The sequence below is a fragment of the Phocoena sinus genome, chromosome 20, assembly GCF_008692025.1.
Source record: "Phocoena sinus isolate mPhoSin1 chromosome 20, mPhoSin1.pri, whole genome shotgun sequence".
Taxonomy (NCBI): Eukaryota; Metazoa; Chordata; class Mammalia; order Artiodactyla; family Phocoenidae; genus Phocoena; species Phocoena sinus.
In genome coordinates this window covers 37,315,508-37,334,856 of record NC_045782.1, presented here as the reverse complement: position 1 = coordinate 37,334,856, position 19,349 = coordinate 37,315,508, and the positions used below count along the sequence as shown (strand labels likewise).

Here is a 19,349-nt window from a genome sequence, read left to right as displayed (position 1 = left end):
TGCATATATACAAAGGACAGTGTTTTCCAAATTGTAGGAGGAGTGACACAAAGTCACTGTGTGTGATGAATAACATTTTTTAAAAGAATTATTGTTTCGTGTAAGTAAATTATCAGTAATTTTAACAAAGTTCCTTCTAGGAAATACTCATTTTGAAATAAGTCGTGTAGGCCCTTCCTAAGACTTATTTAGTATCTACTATTAACCAGAAGTGGAATTGAAGGAGCAATTATTAATTTATTTTAGTCTTATTAGTTTTACAAAACTTTGATTTCATTGCACATAATTGGTAATCATAATGCAATCATCTTAATCTGTTAGAGCTAGTAAATTTTAAAAGCTGTAAACTAAAATCTCTACTTTTTAATCTCTTTTGTCTTTATTGTTTTAACAAAACATGTCAGTACTCAGTTTTAAAGAAATAGAGAAACATTACTACAAATTTTTAATATTACAGTAATACTTAGATTTTTTTAAGAATGTAAAGATTGTAAAAGCAACATACTAATTGACAAATATTGAATATTAAATTTGTTATTTTTTGTGTTAAATCTTTTACTTTTTAAAAATATCACATTTCTATTTTTAAATTTTATTTTATTTATTTATTTATTTTTGGCTGCATTGGATCTTCGTTGCTGCGCGCGGGCTTTCTCTAGTTGCGGCGAGCAGGGGCTACTCTTTGTTGCGGTGCTCAGGCTTCTCATTGCGGTGGCTTCTCTTGTTGCAGAGCAAGGGCTCTAGGTGCGTGGGCTTCAGTAGTTGTAGCACGCAGGCGCAGTATTTGTGGCACACGGGCTTAGTTGCTCTGCGGCATATGGGATCCTCCCAGACCAGGGCTCAAACCCATGTCCCCTGCATTGGCAGGTGGATTCTTAACCACTGTGCCACCAGGGAAGCCCCTTTAAAAATATCACATAAAAATGTCACATTTCTTTTCTTAGAATATATCTCATCCAAATACACATCTCATTTTCTGCTAAAGCTCTATCTAAAATATTTGGCTAAGAGGGAAAAGATTTTTAAGTATTTCATATCATGCTGAGATGAATAAATAGACTCTACTGGTTGGAACTCCATAAATTGGACATCACATTAAAAGTTTTGTAAATACAAAGAGGCAGCTGTTGCCCTTCAATGTATGAACCTCTCCATTTTAAAAAACAACAGCTCTTCACCGTTTTGATTTCCTTTCTTCATTGTCTCTTTTACTTTGTTTTTCTAATCAGGATAAATTCATGAGATAAGAAAAAAAATGGCATCTAGAGTAAATACCAGTTTCACTTTGATTCCCACCCAGAAATACAGACGTCGTAATCATCGATCCAGCCGTTTTTCCAACATCCTTGACCCAGATTCTCAGCCCTTATCAACACTTGGAAATTTTAAAGCCTTGCCATTGGAAATATTCCAAATAATCTTAAGATGTTTGTCAGGTGAGGTTTGGGGACTGAGTAGGCTACACGGACAATTGAATGTTTTATTTTCCCCAAGAACTAGTTTGTCATCTTAGGCCCTGCTAGAATGTTAATGGTGTTCACACTGTTTATTTTTAAAATTTCATCAGTGTTAGGTAAGTGGTACTCAAAGAAAATATGATACTCAAATGCTTTAAAACATGCTTCTAATTATAATGACATGGTAATTTGACTGTTAAATCCCCAATGTTTCTAATTCATTGAGAACTAGATTTAAAACAATTTTAAGATTTTCCTTTTCCCCCACTTTTATTATTTATTTATTTAGTATTAATATTATTGTTATTAATCTATTATAAATAAATAGATTGTGCTAATAGTGATGTTCTTGTATTTAAGCCGTTGATATATGTGTGTGTGTGTGTATATATATATGTTTCTTTTGATAGTGAAGGATATCAGCGTGCTAAGCATGGTGTCCAAAACAGTCAGCCAGCACATTATTAATTATATCTCAACCTCATCAGGAAGCAAAAGACTTTTACTACAGGACTTTCATAACCTTGAGCTGCCTGACAGGAGACAAGACTCCACTATATTGGAACACTACAGATCTCTAGGTAATTTATGTAATGTAATGAGAATTGTAACAAGTAAAGAACTATACTTAATTAAGGGGATTTTATTATACAATTCTGTAAGGCCCGTGCGAAATGGAATACTTCCTATTTCTATGATGCTTTTACTCTTCAGTGTAAGGACTTTCCCTTAATAACAGTCCCTTACACTTATATTTAAAGATGAGAGAATGCACTTTAAAGTGTCAGTCCTTGTGATTTCATGTGGATACAATGTCACCTGTGCTTATTGTCTAGGTGGCTTGCCAGTTTAGGAAATTGATGTATTTTCTATGCTTTACTTCCTGTGAATCTAATGAGTTTTATTTCTGTACTGCTTTTCCCTTTCAACCATAATCTAATTAAAATAGAAATTTAAGCATATTATTGTGAAAAATCACTTATTCTCTTATCAGAAACAGTGGTTTTCTTTTTTTTTAAAGCACTGTGCATATTTACTAATAAATCATAATGCTATTATTAAATTAACCTTATCAAAAGAAATTCTGGACAATTTCTTCCCTTGATTTGTAATCATTTATGTCTTTTACCCCATTCATTGATTTCATTCTCCCTAAGAGTGCTGAAAAAAAATTCTAATTTTGACTTGACTAATGACACCAGTTTAATTATGAAGCTACTTATAATTAACCAAAACATGGCAATAAAATTAAATATCAGAGTGATGTTGAGATGTAAATAAAGCCATAAGAGTAAGTTACCTTTTAGTAGCTCAAGGATGCCTAGCTTTAAGATAATAAAATAAGACTATATAGATATGTAAATACATCAAAGTGTATTTGACAAGTATACTTAGTAAGGCTAAGTGAAAGGTCTGTAATCTGGTTACAATGTTATTGGTTTCAGTATTTATGATTAGGCTTTGTGAAGCCTGTAACAGAATATGGCAACTACTTTTTGCTTCTTGTCATTGTGAATATCTTTTTTCCAATATCATCGGATGCTGAGGAAGGCTACTTGGGAAAAACTTATTCTTTAGTTTTAATTTGAATGAATTTTTTCTCCCTGACCAGGTTCAATTGCATAAACAAACAAAATAGCATTAAGACAATTATGTGGATAATTCAGTTAAAAATACAAATATGTATTGATCTCAAAAGCTAGCTTTTAAAAATGGTTTTACTCATGTAATGATTTCAACCTTCCATTTAAATTTTGTGCAGACACCTAGCTTATGACTAATTCTTTAGACAAATGTTTGATGTACTTACCATTTCCTATGTTGCCATTTCTATCTGATCTGTTCTTGTTTTCCGACATTAAAATAACATTTTCAGAATTCTCCATTCTAAGATTATAAATTTTAATTTGCTTCTTCATACAAAACAGAGCAGATGGTCAGTGTGGAAAGAACGTTACATCTGACTCTATTTTAGTGGGAAGAAATTAAAGAAGTTAGTCTCTAAAGGGTATAGCAGAGCACCTGTGTTAAAAGAATAAATAAGTCAGCCAGTATTGTTTTTTGGGTTTTTTTTTTTTTGCCGTACACGGGCCTCTCACTGTTGTGGCCTCTCCCGTTGCGGAGCACAGGCTCCGAACACGCAGGCTCATTGGCCATGGCTCACGGGCCTAACTGCTTCGCGGCATGTGGGATCTTTTCGGACTGGGGCACGAACCCGCATCCCCTGCTTAGGCAGACGGACTCTCAACCACTGTGCCACCAGGGAAGCCCAGCCAGAATTGGTTTTTATGGTAAATTGAAACCCTTAAAAATAGGCGTTCTACATTAGAAAAAGCAACCAACATACAATTATAGCTTACAATTCCCCAGCTATGATATGCCATGGGACTGGATGCCAAAACATGAAAGGAAGAGAACTCAGCCTGAAAACTAAACACTGAAAATGTCTTTTTATGTACAATAATAAGGAGGGCTTATGTTTAAAACTCAATTCTGGTCATGTGTTGCCCAAACATAGCAACTTCTAAAAATAGATTCAATTCCCATAGAGTCTACAGAATTATATATAAAGTAGTTATTATATTATGTAAAAAAGTAAATGCAGAGAAGATGAAAACTGAAGAAAGTCATGATATTCAGATATATATTTTCCTACCATGTATCTTATTTTTAGTTTGAGGACATTTGGCCTTATAGGAATGTTAACAATGTATTGCCATTTTAGGAAAACAGAACACTTAGAGGAAATAAATCATAACCATACACTTCCTGTCACTGTAGTTCAAGTTACATATCTCACTGGGAAATTGAAGGGGTTTTTTTCTTTTTTAAATATCTAAACACAAAATTCTATACATTCTTAACATGCAAGCCCCATAAAAGGATATCTCTGAAGGAAGAGATAAATATTTCATCCAAACTGGATACTTTCTGTGAGAGAAAAACCGACTTCTAATCTCTGAAATTTTAAATACTTACGACTTCAAGTTTTTGTATTTGGAGAAAGGAGTACAAAATCTCTTTTCTCATTCTTTCCATTAGCAACTCTTAAAACATTTTTCATGGTGGACATGAGCTTAATTTTAAGAAGTATTGGAATATGTTTTCTATGAAATAAAGACAGCAGAGTTTCCCTGTTGTGTTTTGTGTTTGGTTATTGTATCTTTTAAAATCTGAATACTTTCTCATATCTGTACTATACCATCAATTTCACAATTTTTTGTAAGATTTTATGCCATAGCCTCTTGGGTAGACACCAGAGTCACTTGGTAAACACCATATATGTGTTTTGCACCCTTCCTCCCAAACTTCCTCTTAAAAACTCTATCAGCTCACAATCCACTATCGTATACTTGACTTTCAGGAAACATTATTCTGTGAGTTATAGATATTCTTAAGTTAATTACATTGTCATTTTTTCATATGTCTCTTTACTTTCTCAGGTCTACTGTTTAAAAGATGTACATTGCTGCTACCCACAAAGGAAAGACTGAAGTACATTCACAAGATACTTGCAGAAGTAAGATCATACTTCTGAATTAGCTCACAGTCTTGATTTCCAGTAAATATATTTTATTATTAATGTCTTATACTCATTTTAAATCTATCTTTAATTAGTGGAATTTCATGAATTGGTACTAAAAAGTTGGTTGATGATAATCTAATACTTTACCAAGTGCTCAGAGATTATAAAACACCAAAATGTAGTATAGGAGTATTTTACTTATTATAAAATAATTTTTACATATAACTAAGTACATCATTCAAGTTTATTAGGTTTATCAGAGTAGTAAAAGTATTTTTACCTCATGTGGGAATTCTGAGGTTGTTTTAAAGTGGTGATTTAGATATTTTATTAAAATGAAAATTATTTCCAAATGTTAACATTTTACTATTTAAATATTTGTGTTAAAACTATTTTTAATATATAAAATGACAAACCTTTTATGATAATTTATGCCTTGGAAATGTGTATCAATATGTTTGGGCATAATCTCTGTTAGACATTGAGTTTTACTATATAAACCCAATATATATCTAATACTGCTGATTCAGTTTTACACTCAATAGTATGCAAACTGTTTCTGATCCACTGGCTTTTTTCATGTCAGTGTTTGCATTGAGTTCAGCTGTATGTTATTGCAGCAGCTTCCAAGATGATCTTTCTGCCATTCACTTCTTCACTTCCCAAGACATTCTAAATGCTGAATCACTTACATCAAATTAATTTTCTTGCTTTTAAAAATATTTCCGTGGCTACTCAGTTTCATCAAGATAAGGTCCAAAGTCCACAGGTGGTATTTAGGGTTCCCCCGACAGTGCAGCCTTACTTTCTACTACTTTGAGCCTCATTAAGCTGCTCATATCTTTCTGTCCAAATGAATATTTAAAATTTTTACCTCTATACCATTTTGCCCTTATTGTTTCCCTCACCAATACTATCTATTGATTATATTTGAATCCTACTTAAAGACATTGCTTGTTTCACATCCTTCATAAGCTTTTTTAATCATTCTCAAAATTATCCTTTCCCTGCTTTCATTGTATCTGATATGTTTATTTGGTCATTTTAGCATTTATACATACTTTATCCTGAAATATAAAATTAATTTCATGTATGTATATCTTATTGTTCTAAATAAAGTGTGAGCTCCTTGAGGAGCTTGTTTTATGTTTCATAATCTCCACCTATATAACATGTGACTAATCAGTTGTTTAGTGTTTTAGTTATTTTCAGTTTAGACTGAAAACAATCCTTGCGTATTTCCATTAAATTTGAATGTCACATCATTGCACAGTTGCAGTGAAAAGGAGGAATTAACAGTTGTTCTCTTTACAGGTTTCCTGTTTTAAATTTAACGGCTGTGTAACTCCATTGCAATGTTTAGGATTACCATGTTACGGCATGTTTTTACAGGTACATTTTTTTTAGTGAAAGAAGAAAAGGAATTCTTTTTGAACTGTTATCAAGTAGAGCATGTAATCTGTCTTTCTATAGGATAATAAAAGTAATAATGATCTAAAAAGAAAACAAAATAACATTGTAAATGTTTGAGGATGTGTTAATCCAATAATATGTTTGCCACCTCAGATTTTCTTCTTGGATTTCTCACTGGTAAGAAATGTTTAACACTTATTTGCTCTATACCAATGTCCTTGAAGTTTCCAGCCAATTGTAATGACTAGAAATATTGTGGGGTAGAGGGTGTGTGTGTGCAATGAGTTTTAAGTCTTGGGCTAGTTATTTAAGATGTGACCTTAGAAATGAACTGTATAAAAAAATAGTAACTATAGGAAATGATATGGATAACTAACCTTTTTGTGGTAATTATTTTGCTATATATATATAATTACTATGTTATATGTCTTTAACTTATACAATGTTATACATCAATTATATCTCAGTAAACCTGGGAGGGGGGAAGAAATCAACTGCATGATTTTAAGAACACTTTTTACTATTTTATTATAAACATTATAATAATAACATTATTATTAATGCTGTTCAATATATTATTAATATATTGCACTGTTCTAAGCAGTTTACATGTATTAACTTACATAAATATTACAGCAACCTTATGAGGTTTACAACAATCTTACAACAGCCTTGCTTATAACCCATCCTGCCAGCCAGCCACCATCTGCATGTACAGGTTCCAGGGGCATAGGCCCTCCTTCTAGCCCTCTTCCAAGATAGATAGATTTCTGCTTTTTCTTTTTCCCTTTGGAACAGGTAATATGAGCACATGTATTCATATAAAATTCAAAAGGTACAAAATGGTATAAAGTGAATATTAAGTCTCCTCCCAGGCCTGTTCCTTGTTCACAGAGTTCCCTTCAACAGAAGTAACCACTGTTAGCAGTTTCTATTATGTCCTTCCAAAGAGAATAAGATTCATTTTTAAACTACTGAAATATAGTTCAACTATTTTAAGAAAAATTGATATGATTAATCAACTTTTTCAAAATCTACATATAGTTGAATACCATTTGAATTTTTCATATATGTTTAACTGTACATTCTGGTCTCCTCAAAGATAATTACTATATTTGGTCCTAATAAAAATTGTTTTTTGTTCACACCCAAATGTTGTAAATAAATGCTCATAATTGTCACATTAAAATGAGGTCATTATCATTTGTAAGCCATATCATAACTGATAGCTAGAGGGGACCAAAAGGGTTCTACTGTAGTCTAAAACTAAGCCACAGTATGGTTGTGAGTCAGATGTCTAAAGTTGTATCTATACTGTCAGAGTTCAGGATTCAGTACCATTTAGTTCCCTGAAAAGATACTCCCTATGCAACCAAAAAGAAACTGGATTTTGGAGCATTTCTAGGTTTTGTTTATATAAAATTTCCTACGAATTTGAACAGTTCCATAGTGGATAAAAATTGCACATTGCCTCGATTTTATGCTACAGCAGTTATGGTCATAAGGCAATAGTGACTTATGTTTTGATTTGATGGTTTGAACATCTGAAATGTTTCCTTTATCATCCTCAGACCTTAACAGCAGGATGGGATGAACTTGAGTGCCATCGTGTTTATAACTTCTTATGTGAGCTGACTAATCTCTCCCGCAACATGCAGACAGTTGTCTGCAGCAAACCAGGTAAAGAACTAAAATTCAGAGATAACCTTATACAGAGATTAAAATAGAAAAAAAAAAGTATAGTTCTAAAGTGTATTTCAAAATAAATTGTGGCATTCGTTTGTAGTAAAAAGACAAAGAGATGCAAGGGAATGATAAACACTGAATCAGATAGTGAGGCAGAAGTGGCCTGTGATTAGAGAAGGAGAAGCTCTCAGAGGGCTTCAACCACATTAATAATATTTTATTCCTTAAGCTGGTGGAGGATACAAAGGTGTTCATTATAGTATTTTTTAAACTTCTATATATACCTGAAATAGTTCATATTTTAAAAATTATAAGAGGGACTTTCCTGGCAGTCCAGTGGTTGGGACTCCATGCTTCCACTGTGTGTGATCCCTGGTTGGGGAACTAAGATCCTGCATGCTGCACGGTGCAGCCAAAAAAAAAAATTAAAAGAACCCTACAATTTAGCAGTTTCATTCTGAGAAACTCCCACAGTATGCACAAGGAGGCGTATAAGAATGAGCATTGCAGCATGTAACCAGGGAAAGCTGCAAACAAAGTAATGCCTGTTGTCAGGAGAATGGATAAATGAATTATGGCATATTTATACAATTAAAACCATTAGTAGTGGGCTTCCCTGGTGGTGCAGTGGTTGAGAATCTGCCTGCCAATGCAGGGGACATGGGTTCGAGCCCTGGTCCCGGAAGATCCCACACGCCACGGAGTAACTAAGCTCGTGTGCCACAACTATTGAGCCTATGCTCTAGAGCCTGCAAGCCACAACTACTGAGCCCACGTGCCACAACTGCTGAAGCCCATGCACCTAGAGCCCGTGCTCCGCAACAAGAGAAGCCACCACAATGAGAAGCCTGCGCACCGCAACGAAGGGTAGCCCCCGCTCGCTGCAACTAGAGAGAAGCCCATGCGTGGCAACGAAGACCCAATGCAGCCAAAAATAAAAATAAAAAAATAAATCTATTTAAAAAAAAAACATTAGTAGTTAAAATGAATTAACTAGAGCCATGTGTCTTACTATGGATAAATCTCAAAATATAATTTGAGAAAACAAGGTTACCAAGCAATGCTTTTAATATACCATTTATATACATATTAAAAACATGCAAAACAATTCTATAGATTCTTTATGGTTATATACATATGTAAAAAAGTATAAAAACATAGTTGGGAGGCATGATAGTTAATTTTGGGTGTCAACTTGGGTAGGCCACAGTACCCAGATATTTGGTCAAACATTATTCTAGATGTTTCTTTGAAGTTATTTTTTAGATGAGATTAACATTTAACTCAGTAGATTTTGAGTAAAGTAGATTACCCTCCATAATGTGAGTGGGCCTCATCCAATCACTTGAAGGCCTTAACAGAAAAAGACTCCCCTCCCCAAACAAGAAAGAATTCTACCAACAGACTGCCTTTGGACTTGAACTAGAACTCTTCTCTTGTCTGCAGCCACCCACCCTACCCTGCAGATTATGGACTTGCCAAGCTTCCAGAATCCTCATGAGCAAATTCCTCAAAATAAATCCTTCTCTATGTATATACACACATCCTGTTAGTTTCGTTTCTCTAGAGAAAGCTGACTAATACAGGAGGGATAAAACCCAATTCAAGATGGTGATTACCTCTGGGGAGGAAGGTGATTGGGACTGATACACAAGAAGTTTTAACTATATCAGAATGTTTTATTTATTTTTAAAAATCTGAAGCAAATATAGCAAAAAAATAAAGATTTGACAAAGCTAGCTGATCAGTACACAGTGTTTGTTATAGTATCTCTGCTTTTCTGCCAGCTTGAAATATTTCATTATGAAACAAATCATGGCAGATTTTAATTTTAAAGGCAGACATAGAAGCCCAATGAAACAATAACAAAATTAATTTATCATGTCTCTCTCTTGATCAAAAAGTTTTATTAGCTTCCTTATATCTTCAAAATAAAGCCCAAACTGTTTATATCGGCCTTCATATTCTAATCCTAACTTACTTTTTCAAAATTATTGCCCGCTACTTCTGTATCAGTTTGACATAGGCATATTGCTCTACTCACTGTATCTCAGACACGTCTTACACATTTCTACCTCATACCTTTTATTCATTCTCTCTTTTTCCTGAAATACCATCTCTCCTTTTTAAGACCCAATTTACCTGACCTCCTTTAAGACCCAATTTACCTGACCTCCTCTGTAAAACCTTTCCTGATCTTCCCAGACCTGCAATAATCTCTCTCCTCTAAACTTCTGTGTTACTTGACTTAACACATCAGGAGACACTTACATATGGCCTTAGTGCATTGGCAGACTTTCCATTTACACTTGTCTTATCTACAAGTAAGTAGAACATAAATGGTATAAAAATATAAAATGTAAAATGGTACCACCACCAGGGAAAACAATTTGGACATTCCTCAAAAAGCTAAAGGTGGAGTTATCATATGACTCAGCAATTGCACTCCTAAGTACATAACTAAGGAAATTGAGAGCAGGAACAAGGACAAATACTTGTGCACCAGGGTTCACTGAAGCATTATTTTCAGTAGCCAAAAACTGGAAACAACCCAAGTGTTCATCAATAGATGAATGAATAGACAAAATGTGGCATATACATACAATGGAATATTATTCACTCATAAAAAGGGGTGAAGTTTTGATACAGGCCACAACATGGATGAACACTGAAAATATATGCTAAGGGGCTTACCTGGTGGCACAGTGGTTAAGAGTATGCCTGCCAGTGCAGGGGACACAGGTTTGAGCCCTGGTCCGAGAAGATCCCACATGCCATGGAACAGCTAAGCCTGTGTCCCACAACTACTGAGCCTGCGCTCTAGAGCCTGCAAGCCACAACTGCTGAGTCCATGTACCACAGCTACTGAAGTCCATGCGCTTAGAGCCCATGCTCCACAGCAAGAGAAGCCACCGCAATGAGAAGCCTGCGCACCACAAAGAAGAGTAGTCCCCACTCGCTGCAACTAGAGAAAGCCCATGCGCGGCAATGAAGACCCAACGCAGCCAAAAATAAAATAAAATTAATTAATTAAAAAAAAGAAAATATATGCTAAGTGAAATAAGTCAGACACAAAAGACAAATATTGTATGATTCCACTTATGTGAGGTACCTAGAACAGGCAAATTCATAAAAACAGAAGGTAGATTAGAGGTTACCAGGATGTGGGAAGATAGGGAATGCAGAGTTATTGCTTAATGGTTACAGAGTTTCTGTTTGAGATGAAAAATTTTAGTGTAAGACAGTGGTGATGGTTGAACAACACTGTGACTGTAATTGATGCCACTGCATTGTATAGTTTAAAAATGGTTAAAATAGCAAATTTTATATCATATATATTTACCACAATTTAGGAAAATAATGTAATATATCAAAAACTGTTGAATTATATACATTAAAGGGTAAGGTATACAGTATGTAAATTATATATATTTCAATAAAGCTGTTTAAAGAAAACCGTGAGATACCACTTCATACCCACTAGGATGGCTAGAACCAAAAAGTCAGATAACAAGCGTTGGTGAGAATGTGGGGAATTTGGAGCCCTCATACATTGCTGGTGGGAATGCAAAATGGTGCAGTCACTTTGGAAACAATCTGGTAGTTATTCAATAATTAAATATAGAGTTACCGTATGACCCAACAATCCCATTCCTAGGTATATCCTCAAGAGAAATGAAAACATATGTCCATACAGAAACTTGTACATGAATGTTAATAGCAACATTGTTCATAATAGCCAAAAGGTGAGACAACCCAAATATCCATCAATTGGTGAATCGATAAACAATGTGGTATATCTATACAATGGAATATTATTTGGCCATAAAAAGGAAATGAAGTATTGATACTTACCATAACATGGATATACCTTGAAAACATACTAAGGGGACTTCCCTGGTGGTCCAGTGGTTAAGAATCCGCCTTCCAATGCAGGCAACATGGGTTCCATCCCTGGTTGGGGAACTAAGATCCCACATGCCACGGGGCAACTAAGCCCACAAGTACTGAACCCACGCACTCTGGAACACACGTGCCGCAACTAGAGAAGCTCATGCACTGCAATGTAAAGATCCCACATGCCACAACTAAGACCCAACACAGCCAAATAAATAAATAGAAAATAAGTATTAAAAAAAAAATGCTAAGGAAAGAAGTCAGTCACAAAAAACCACCTACTACGTGACTTCATTCATATGAAGAATAGGAAAATCTACAGAGACGGCAAGTAGTGCTTAGTGCTGGGTGTGGTAAAGGGCAGAAGGATAGGAGAGTGATAGCTAAAAGAGCAGGGTTTCTTTTTGAGGTAATCAAGATGTTCTAAAATTTACTTGGTAATGGGCGCATATATCTGTGAATATACTTTAAAAAAACGTTGAATTGTACACTTTAAATTGGTAAATTTTATGGGATGTGAATTGTATCCCAATAAAGTTGTTTTTAAAAAAGTAGTTCCTTGATAATCTCAAATTTTTACAGAGTAAAATGAAGTAACACTCTCAGTACAAAGCATTTAATGATGTATGTCTTGACCTATCCAATATGCATATCAATCTTTCTAAGAAGAATTGTTTACAGTGCTTTTGTCTTCATAGGAGTTGCCACAAAACTGGAGTTATGGATCAGACTGTTCTGTAGGAATGTTTTTCTTGATCGTTGGACCCATCAAAGCGATTCTGCATTTTGGTTGACGTGCATATTAAAACCATGGCCAATGGTGAATCAGGCAAGATTACTGTATATCATCTTTGGACCAGTAGCTCCTCAAGATGGTGAGCATCCATTTCTTTGGGATGTATGTTACAAAATTGGTTAATTACTTTCAGTTTAGGAAACATCTTTTTGTACCTGCTTAGTTTCATCATTCCTAATAAGTAAACCATGTTTCATAAATGTATATACTACATTGACTTGTATATAACTTAAGCACCAAGACAGAAATTGTTCTGCTGCAGGCCATTTCCAAATATATTCTCATCATCTCTGATTTACCCAAAATAACTGCATTTCGGACTTCCCTGGTGGCGCAGTGGTTGAGAGTCCGCCTGCCGATGCAGGGCACACGGGTTCGTGCCCCGGTCCAGGAAGATCTCACATGCCGCGGAGCGGCTGGGCCCGTGAGCCATGGCCGCTGAGCCTGCGCGTCCGGAGCCTGTGCTCCACAACGGGAGAGGCCACAACAGTGAGAGGCCCACGTACCACAAACAAACAAACAAACATTATTATTTTTTTAAAAAATATATTTATTTATTTATTTTGTCTGTGTTGGGTCTTCGTTGCTGCACACGGGCTTTCTTTAGTTGCGGTAAGCAGGGGCTACTCTTCCTTGCGGTGTGCAGGCTTCTCATTGCGGTGGCTTCTCTTGTTGTGGAACACGGGCTCTAGGCGCACAGGCTTCAGTAGTTGTGGCACGTAGGCTCAGTAGTTGTGGCTCGCGGGTTCTAGAGCTCAGGCTCAGTAGTTGTGGTGCATGGGTTTAGTTGCTTTGAGGCATGTGGGATATTCCTGGGCCAGGACTCAAACCCGTGTCTCCTGCATTGGCAGGTGGATTCCCAACCACTGTGCCACCAGGGAAACCCTTTAAGCATTATCTTAACTCAAGATTATATTTGCTGCTGTAGGGGACTAATAATGCAAGGGAAGCAATGTGGTAGTCAGAATTGATGTTTTACTTAATTTGGGGTGCATCATATTATTTTTTGCAATTTTTTGGCCTTTCTAATTAAGTTTTGCTTGGATGAATGTTAAAATTAGCATGTATTTAGTTCACACTGCCTTATATCAGGAGTTAACTAGTTTAAAGTGTGTTGAGTAGCAGCAGGAAGCCAATCTGGGATCAAATTTTGTTTGTGTAATTCACAAGAGAAATTGGGTCATAGATAAATAATAAAAAATTGACTGGATTACTCTGTTTTGATGTAAATGTCTGGAAAATTCTCAGATACAGCATGCTCTCTTTTTGGAAGTCTATCACTAGGTTTTATTTCATTTTAGTAAGATTACATCAATTGTTTATTTTAATTTCTGTTATGGGGTAGCATTATCTTTGAACCAGAAACAGTGTTTTGCTTGGTGAAACTACCTTTTCTTTTCCTCATTTAGCTATTGTTGCTGTGCTTCATCACATCAGTCAGAGACATTAAAATTTATACTGTTATCAGAATTGACCTTTCATTATGAAAGTAGCATATATAAGTAATGGATTCCATTATGCAATCCAATTTCCTTTTTAAACAATCTGTGTAGTCTTTGTCACAAAGCCAACTATTCTGTCATAGCCTAGCTTTTGTTTCAATTATCATTCAGGACAGGTGGTTTGGCAGAAAATGATAGAAGGACCTGCAGATGAACCCAGTCTGAAAGGTTTGGCTGATGCCATTAAATTACTGTATGATACAGGCACCAAAGAATGGACAGCAGATGATGTTATCAGTCTTGTAGATGAACTATCAGGTAAAAGGAATTATTTACCACATACAGTAATAGAAATTTGTTATTAGAATACAGTTATAAAATTGTAAGGACAACTCTATAGGTAACAAAAGAACTGCCTATTGGAAATCACTAAATGCTTTAAAATATTTAAAGTTTGTCTTTATGTTTGAAGAGAATGCATATAATCAACTTACTTTCCTTCTATTTTCCTTGCCAATTTTATAAATATGTATTTATTGCTATTATTTGAAAGCTTCATAATTTAATTAGCTTAATTATTCCCATTCTGAAGTTCTCAGAAACACGTCCAAATGTTGGGTAAGAGGAAGGCCCTTTCCTGTTGGTACTGGCGAGATGAAACAACGTTTCCCATTCCTGCATAATCCTTTAGATTCTAAAGTTTACAAGATTTCTTTCTTTAGCAGGATTACACCACCTTGTCTGTTGACCTATGTGTAGGAGAAATGCGTTGACTGTATTACTAGTATATTTGTAAGAGTCGCTGCGACTTGGCAATAAATAATCTCTGTCCCCGGTTGAATGCTGTAATCGGAAAACTAAAGCATTTTTTCTGAGATTCTCCCTTGGCACTGATTGTATTTCCAATAAAGTAATATAATATTGCATGTATTTAATGATGTTTACCATAGCTATTGTGTAATTTCTCATTAAATAACTGTTCTTTCTTTAATAAAAGTGGTTCCCCGTGAGTGGCTTCTAGAGAATAATGCACATCTCCTAATCCTAAGTGGGAATAGCGTCTGTTTCACTTTCATGGCTAGTAAAGCTATGAATGGACGGGCCATTGAACTGGCAAGGCTGATAGTCTTTTTGGCTTTGGTAAGTATAAAATAAGTTTTTTCTAGCAAATTGTTTAACATTATAGTTGACCTACTAGGGAGCTGCCCTGAAGGAACTGAAATATGTACGAAACATTTTGAAAGAATAAGTATTTAAGTATATATTTTTATATATACTTTATATATTTAAAAAAATTTTTTTAATTTATATAATAAACTATCATATCTGGAATCATTCCTTGTGTTAACCTCTCCCCACTTAATATCTGGATTGTCATTATACAGCTCTGCCAAGTTATATTCTTTTTTTTCCCTTAAATTCCATTTACAAATAAAGCATCCCTTATGATTTGCTCCAGGATAATCCCTGGGCAGCAGGGAGAGAATGTGTAAGTGAGTGGTGGTAGAAGTGAAACAAGATTAGTAATTGTTGAAGCTAGGGAATGGATACTAGGGGTTCATAATACTACTCTCTTTACTTTTATATAGTTAAAATGTTTTTCAAAATAAAAACATTTAAAAATGTATTTAATATTCATTCATTTAACACAAATTGAGTGTTTACTATGGGTCATACCTGTGAGAGATTTTAGGACTGTGGAAATTAATAGAACAAATCCCTGACCAAAAGCTGCTTACAGTCTTCTAAGCAATATCAAAGTATATATAAATAAATTCAGTGTGATAAGTGCAAAAATATGTAAAAAAAGATACAAAGGTATCAGAGAGGAGTCAATATTGGGTGGGCATAGAGTACAGAGAGGGCTTCCCCAATTCCAGTAGATATAAGTTTTTTAAATGAATAGGAAGTGGTCACCAGACCAGAGGGGTTCGATTATTCAAGCATGTACCTGCATGTGTTGCATAGATATCTCATTTATTTGGCTTCCATCACAGATGCCAGCCCAACAAGTGCTTCAAAAGCAATGGAATAATCTTCAGCTGGCTGTTGTGAGGAATAATTGAATGTAATCCATTTTCTACATAATGGAGACAGGATCTTCACCAACTCAACTGCTTAAAACATGAATGAAATCTCTGTGGCTCTTTTAAAATGTGAAGAAAGCTATTAAATTAATTGTATTCTAAATGTAAATGTTTATTTTAATAAGCAGAGGCCCTCAAAACAAAACAAAAAAAAGGAAAGAGAGAATTGGAACTGCATGACTGTATCAGGGAACTATAAGCAGTTCAGTATTATTTCTGAAGGGAAAAATGTGTAGAAGAGGAGGAGATGGTAAGTTTAGATAGGAAGGGAGAGGCTAGGTAAGGCAGGGCCTGGTAGACCATTCTGTGGAGCTTGAACCACAGGAGCCACACTGCTGACAAGTTTTAGGAAGCAGGGAGACATTGTCAGTTTTACGTTTTTGGAAGGTGAGTTTGGCCACACTGTAGTAAAAGGAATGGAGAGGAAACCGCTAGGGGTGGAGAAACCTTCTCCGGAAAGCCTTCTCTGTTTAACATCTCAACTCTGGTCATTAATTTTCTCTAAATGGCCTCAGATTTGTCTTCTCTTTATCTTCATTTACCAGTGGTGTTCTAAGGCCACTGTATGTGTGGGGTAAGTCATCTCCCAAAATAGATTGCAAACTCTTTGAAATCCAGGACTATGCCACTTATTTCTTTCATAGTGCCTTGTACAGTGCTTTACACATAATAAGTAGGCAATATATCTTTCTTGTCAGGTTAACATTATTTAGTTACAGTACTATATAGTTTATTTTCATGCTCTATGTTATTTGGCTATGTGAGTTAAATTGACCATTTAAGATATTAGTAAATAAACCTTTTTCCTTTCAGTCAGTTTTACCTATAAACATGTAATTTTCACTTTATCTATGTTTTAAATAATAGAGAAATATTCCCTACTACTCTCAAGATGGAAAGTTGGTGTCACCATAGGGCTCTCTTGCCTGTTGAAATTGTCTGTCTGTCACCCTCATTGGACTCCTTGAAAATAGAGACCATGTCTTTATGGCTTACCATTGTATCCCCAGCTCTTAGCATGTGCTCAATAAACACTTATTGAATGAATGAGCAGGAGCCTTATTTTTCATATGTTTAACAATTGTTTTCAATATTATTTCTTATATTAATAAGCACATATTCTATGATAATCTTTTTTTCTATGATAATCTTGAACCAGGCTTTTTTTACTTCACACTTTTCCCCACTAAATTTATACCATTTGAGAGCAAAGAAGTGTTAGATAGAAGAGCATTTCCCATTTATAGACTCAGCATGATGTTATATGTATTAAATTCTGTAAAATTATAAACGGTCATTGTTAATACCATTTTCAAATTCTACTGCTTTCTTCAAATAAAGATTTACCATAATGCTTTGTATGTCTAAATCAGGTATGTGAGAAAGAACTATACTGCATGGATTGGGCAGTTAAAATGATGCAAAAAGTCTGTAAAGTCTTTAGCACTCCAGTGGAAAGAAATAACTTCCTGCAGAGTGTGGCAAATGCATTTGCGTATGTGATAATGGAAATGCTACAATCAGTTCTGTCTGGTGAGTATGCATGTAGATGGTGCTCAGTTGTGAGTAAAGTGCATTCTAGTCACCCCTTAAGACATAGATAATTCTGTGTAGACTTTTATATCCAAGCTAAAAATAGAAAAATCAGACATTGTTTTTCCATGAGATATATTTAGTTCCTGGTTTCGTCACTTTTTAAATCTGGTATTAGTTTTAATGGAAAATGTAAAGTTGAAGAGTCTGCTCTGAAAGGAACTAATTTCAATTCTGCACAGCAAAAAATTTTAACTTGCTTACTTAACTTACTTATCATAATCATCATAATATTCTTTATTTGTATAGTTTACACGTATAGATTTTTATAGTTTTATTAGGTGCCCAACAGGATAATTAACCCTATTTTACAGATGGAAAACTAAGGCTTAGAGAAATTACCTGACTTGCCCAAGGTCATGAAGTTAGAAGCAATAAAGCATGGACCAGCATCTTTTTCTTCTGATTTCTAATTCAGAGCTCTAAATATAATTCCATGATTTCAATGGTTAACGTCTGACTTAGGGAAAATCACTAACTAGTCTTCTGTTACATATTATTAGGGAAATTGGAACATCTTATGTTTCAAAGAAATCATATATTTAGAAACTTAACTGTCATTTTCTTTTCCCTACTGTCTATTCCTGTGTATGGCATATGGAAGACCATGATGAAGACAACAGAAGCTTTCTGGATTTGTTCCATCTTGTGCATGCTCAGGCTAACTTCCATAAGGAGGTCCTGTATTTGACCATGAATACTCTCTCTACCTAAATACTCAGAAGCCTTGCATTTAGAGAATAACCTCAGTGAACTAACTATTAGAAGAGTGCTAATTTTCCACACTCAGAGAATAGCATCCATGGGACTTTTATCACCTAAGTAACCTAAGAATTCAAAGCTGCATAAAAATTTAGAAGCAACTGCTTATACCATTATTAATATAAAACTTTCAGGCAAACCCAAGAATGTATTAAGATTTCTCTAGAAAACAAGCTGCTCTAGATTTTGGTAAACCTAACACCAAGCTAAAATGGAACATTAGTGTTCAAGAATCTGGGGCCAGCCAACCTGTATGTGTGGGTCTTCAAAGCAAGAGAAAATTCTGATGCATAGTTAGAACAGACCCAAATTCACTAAATGGTGTGTATCTGTTCACTTTGCTTAGGTTGTGTAAACATAGCGTAGAATGTTTGTGAAGATTTGCAGTATGATGTTTTGGAATGTGCAGATATAAATCACATTTTTTTTACCACCTTCTTGGCATATGATTACAAAGACATTTTATTTGCTTCATGTTTTGCAGATCAAAAACCAAAGGAAGTATGTGTGTGTTACATATATATCCATACGTGTATGTATATATATATATATATATATATATACACATACATGCACACACACATATATTTCCTTCTCTAAGACAATCTTAAAAGTATATAAATAGAGGAAGGCATATATTGTCTTAATACAATCAAATCATCTTTTATTCTTTCCTGGGGATTAGAGTAA

The 19,349-nt window shown here is 34.8% G+C and overlaps 1 protein-coding gene across 1 annotated transcript; it reads left to right on the top strand.

Moving 5' to 3' along the window:
• The first annotated feature begins 1,255 nt into the window (after nt 1-1,255).
• Nucleotides 1,256-18,611, top strand: FBXO47 (F-box protein 47). The gene is made up of 10 exons (XM_032617423.1): nt 1,256-1,436; nt 1,868-2,038; nt 4,901-4,977; nt 6,298-6,375; nt 7,968-8,076; nt 12,678-12,854; nt 14,389-14,535; nt 15,215-15,357; nt 17,678-17,849; nt 18,502-18,611. Exons 1-10 carry the CDS (start codon nt 1,256-1,258, stop codon nt 18,609-18,611), a joined length of 1,365 nt encoding a protein of 454 aa, XP_032473314.1.
• Nucleotides 18,612-19,349: the final 738 nt, after the last annotated feature.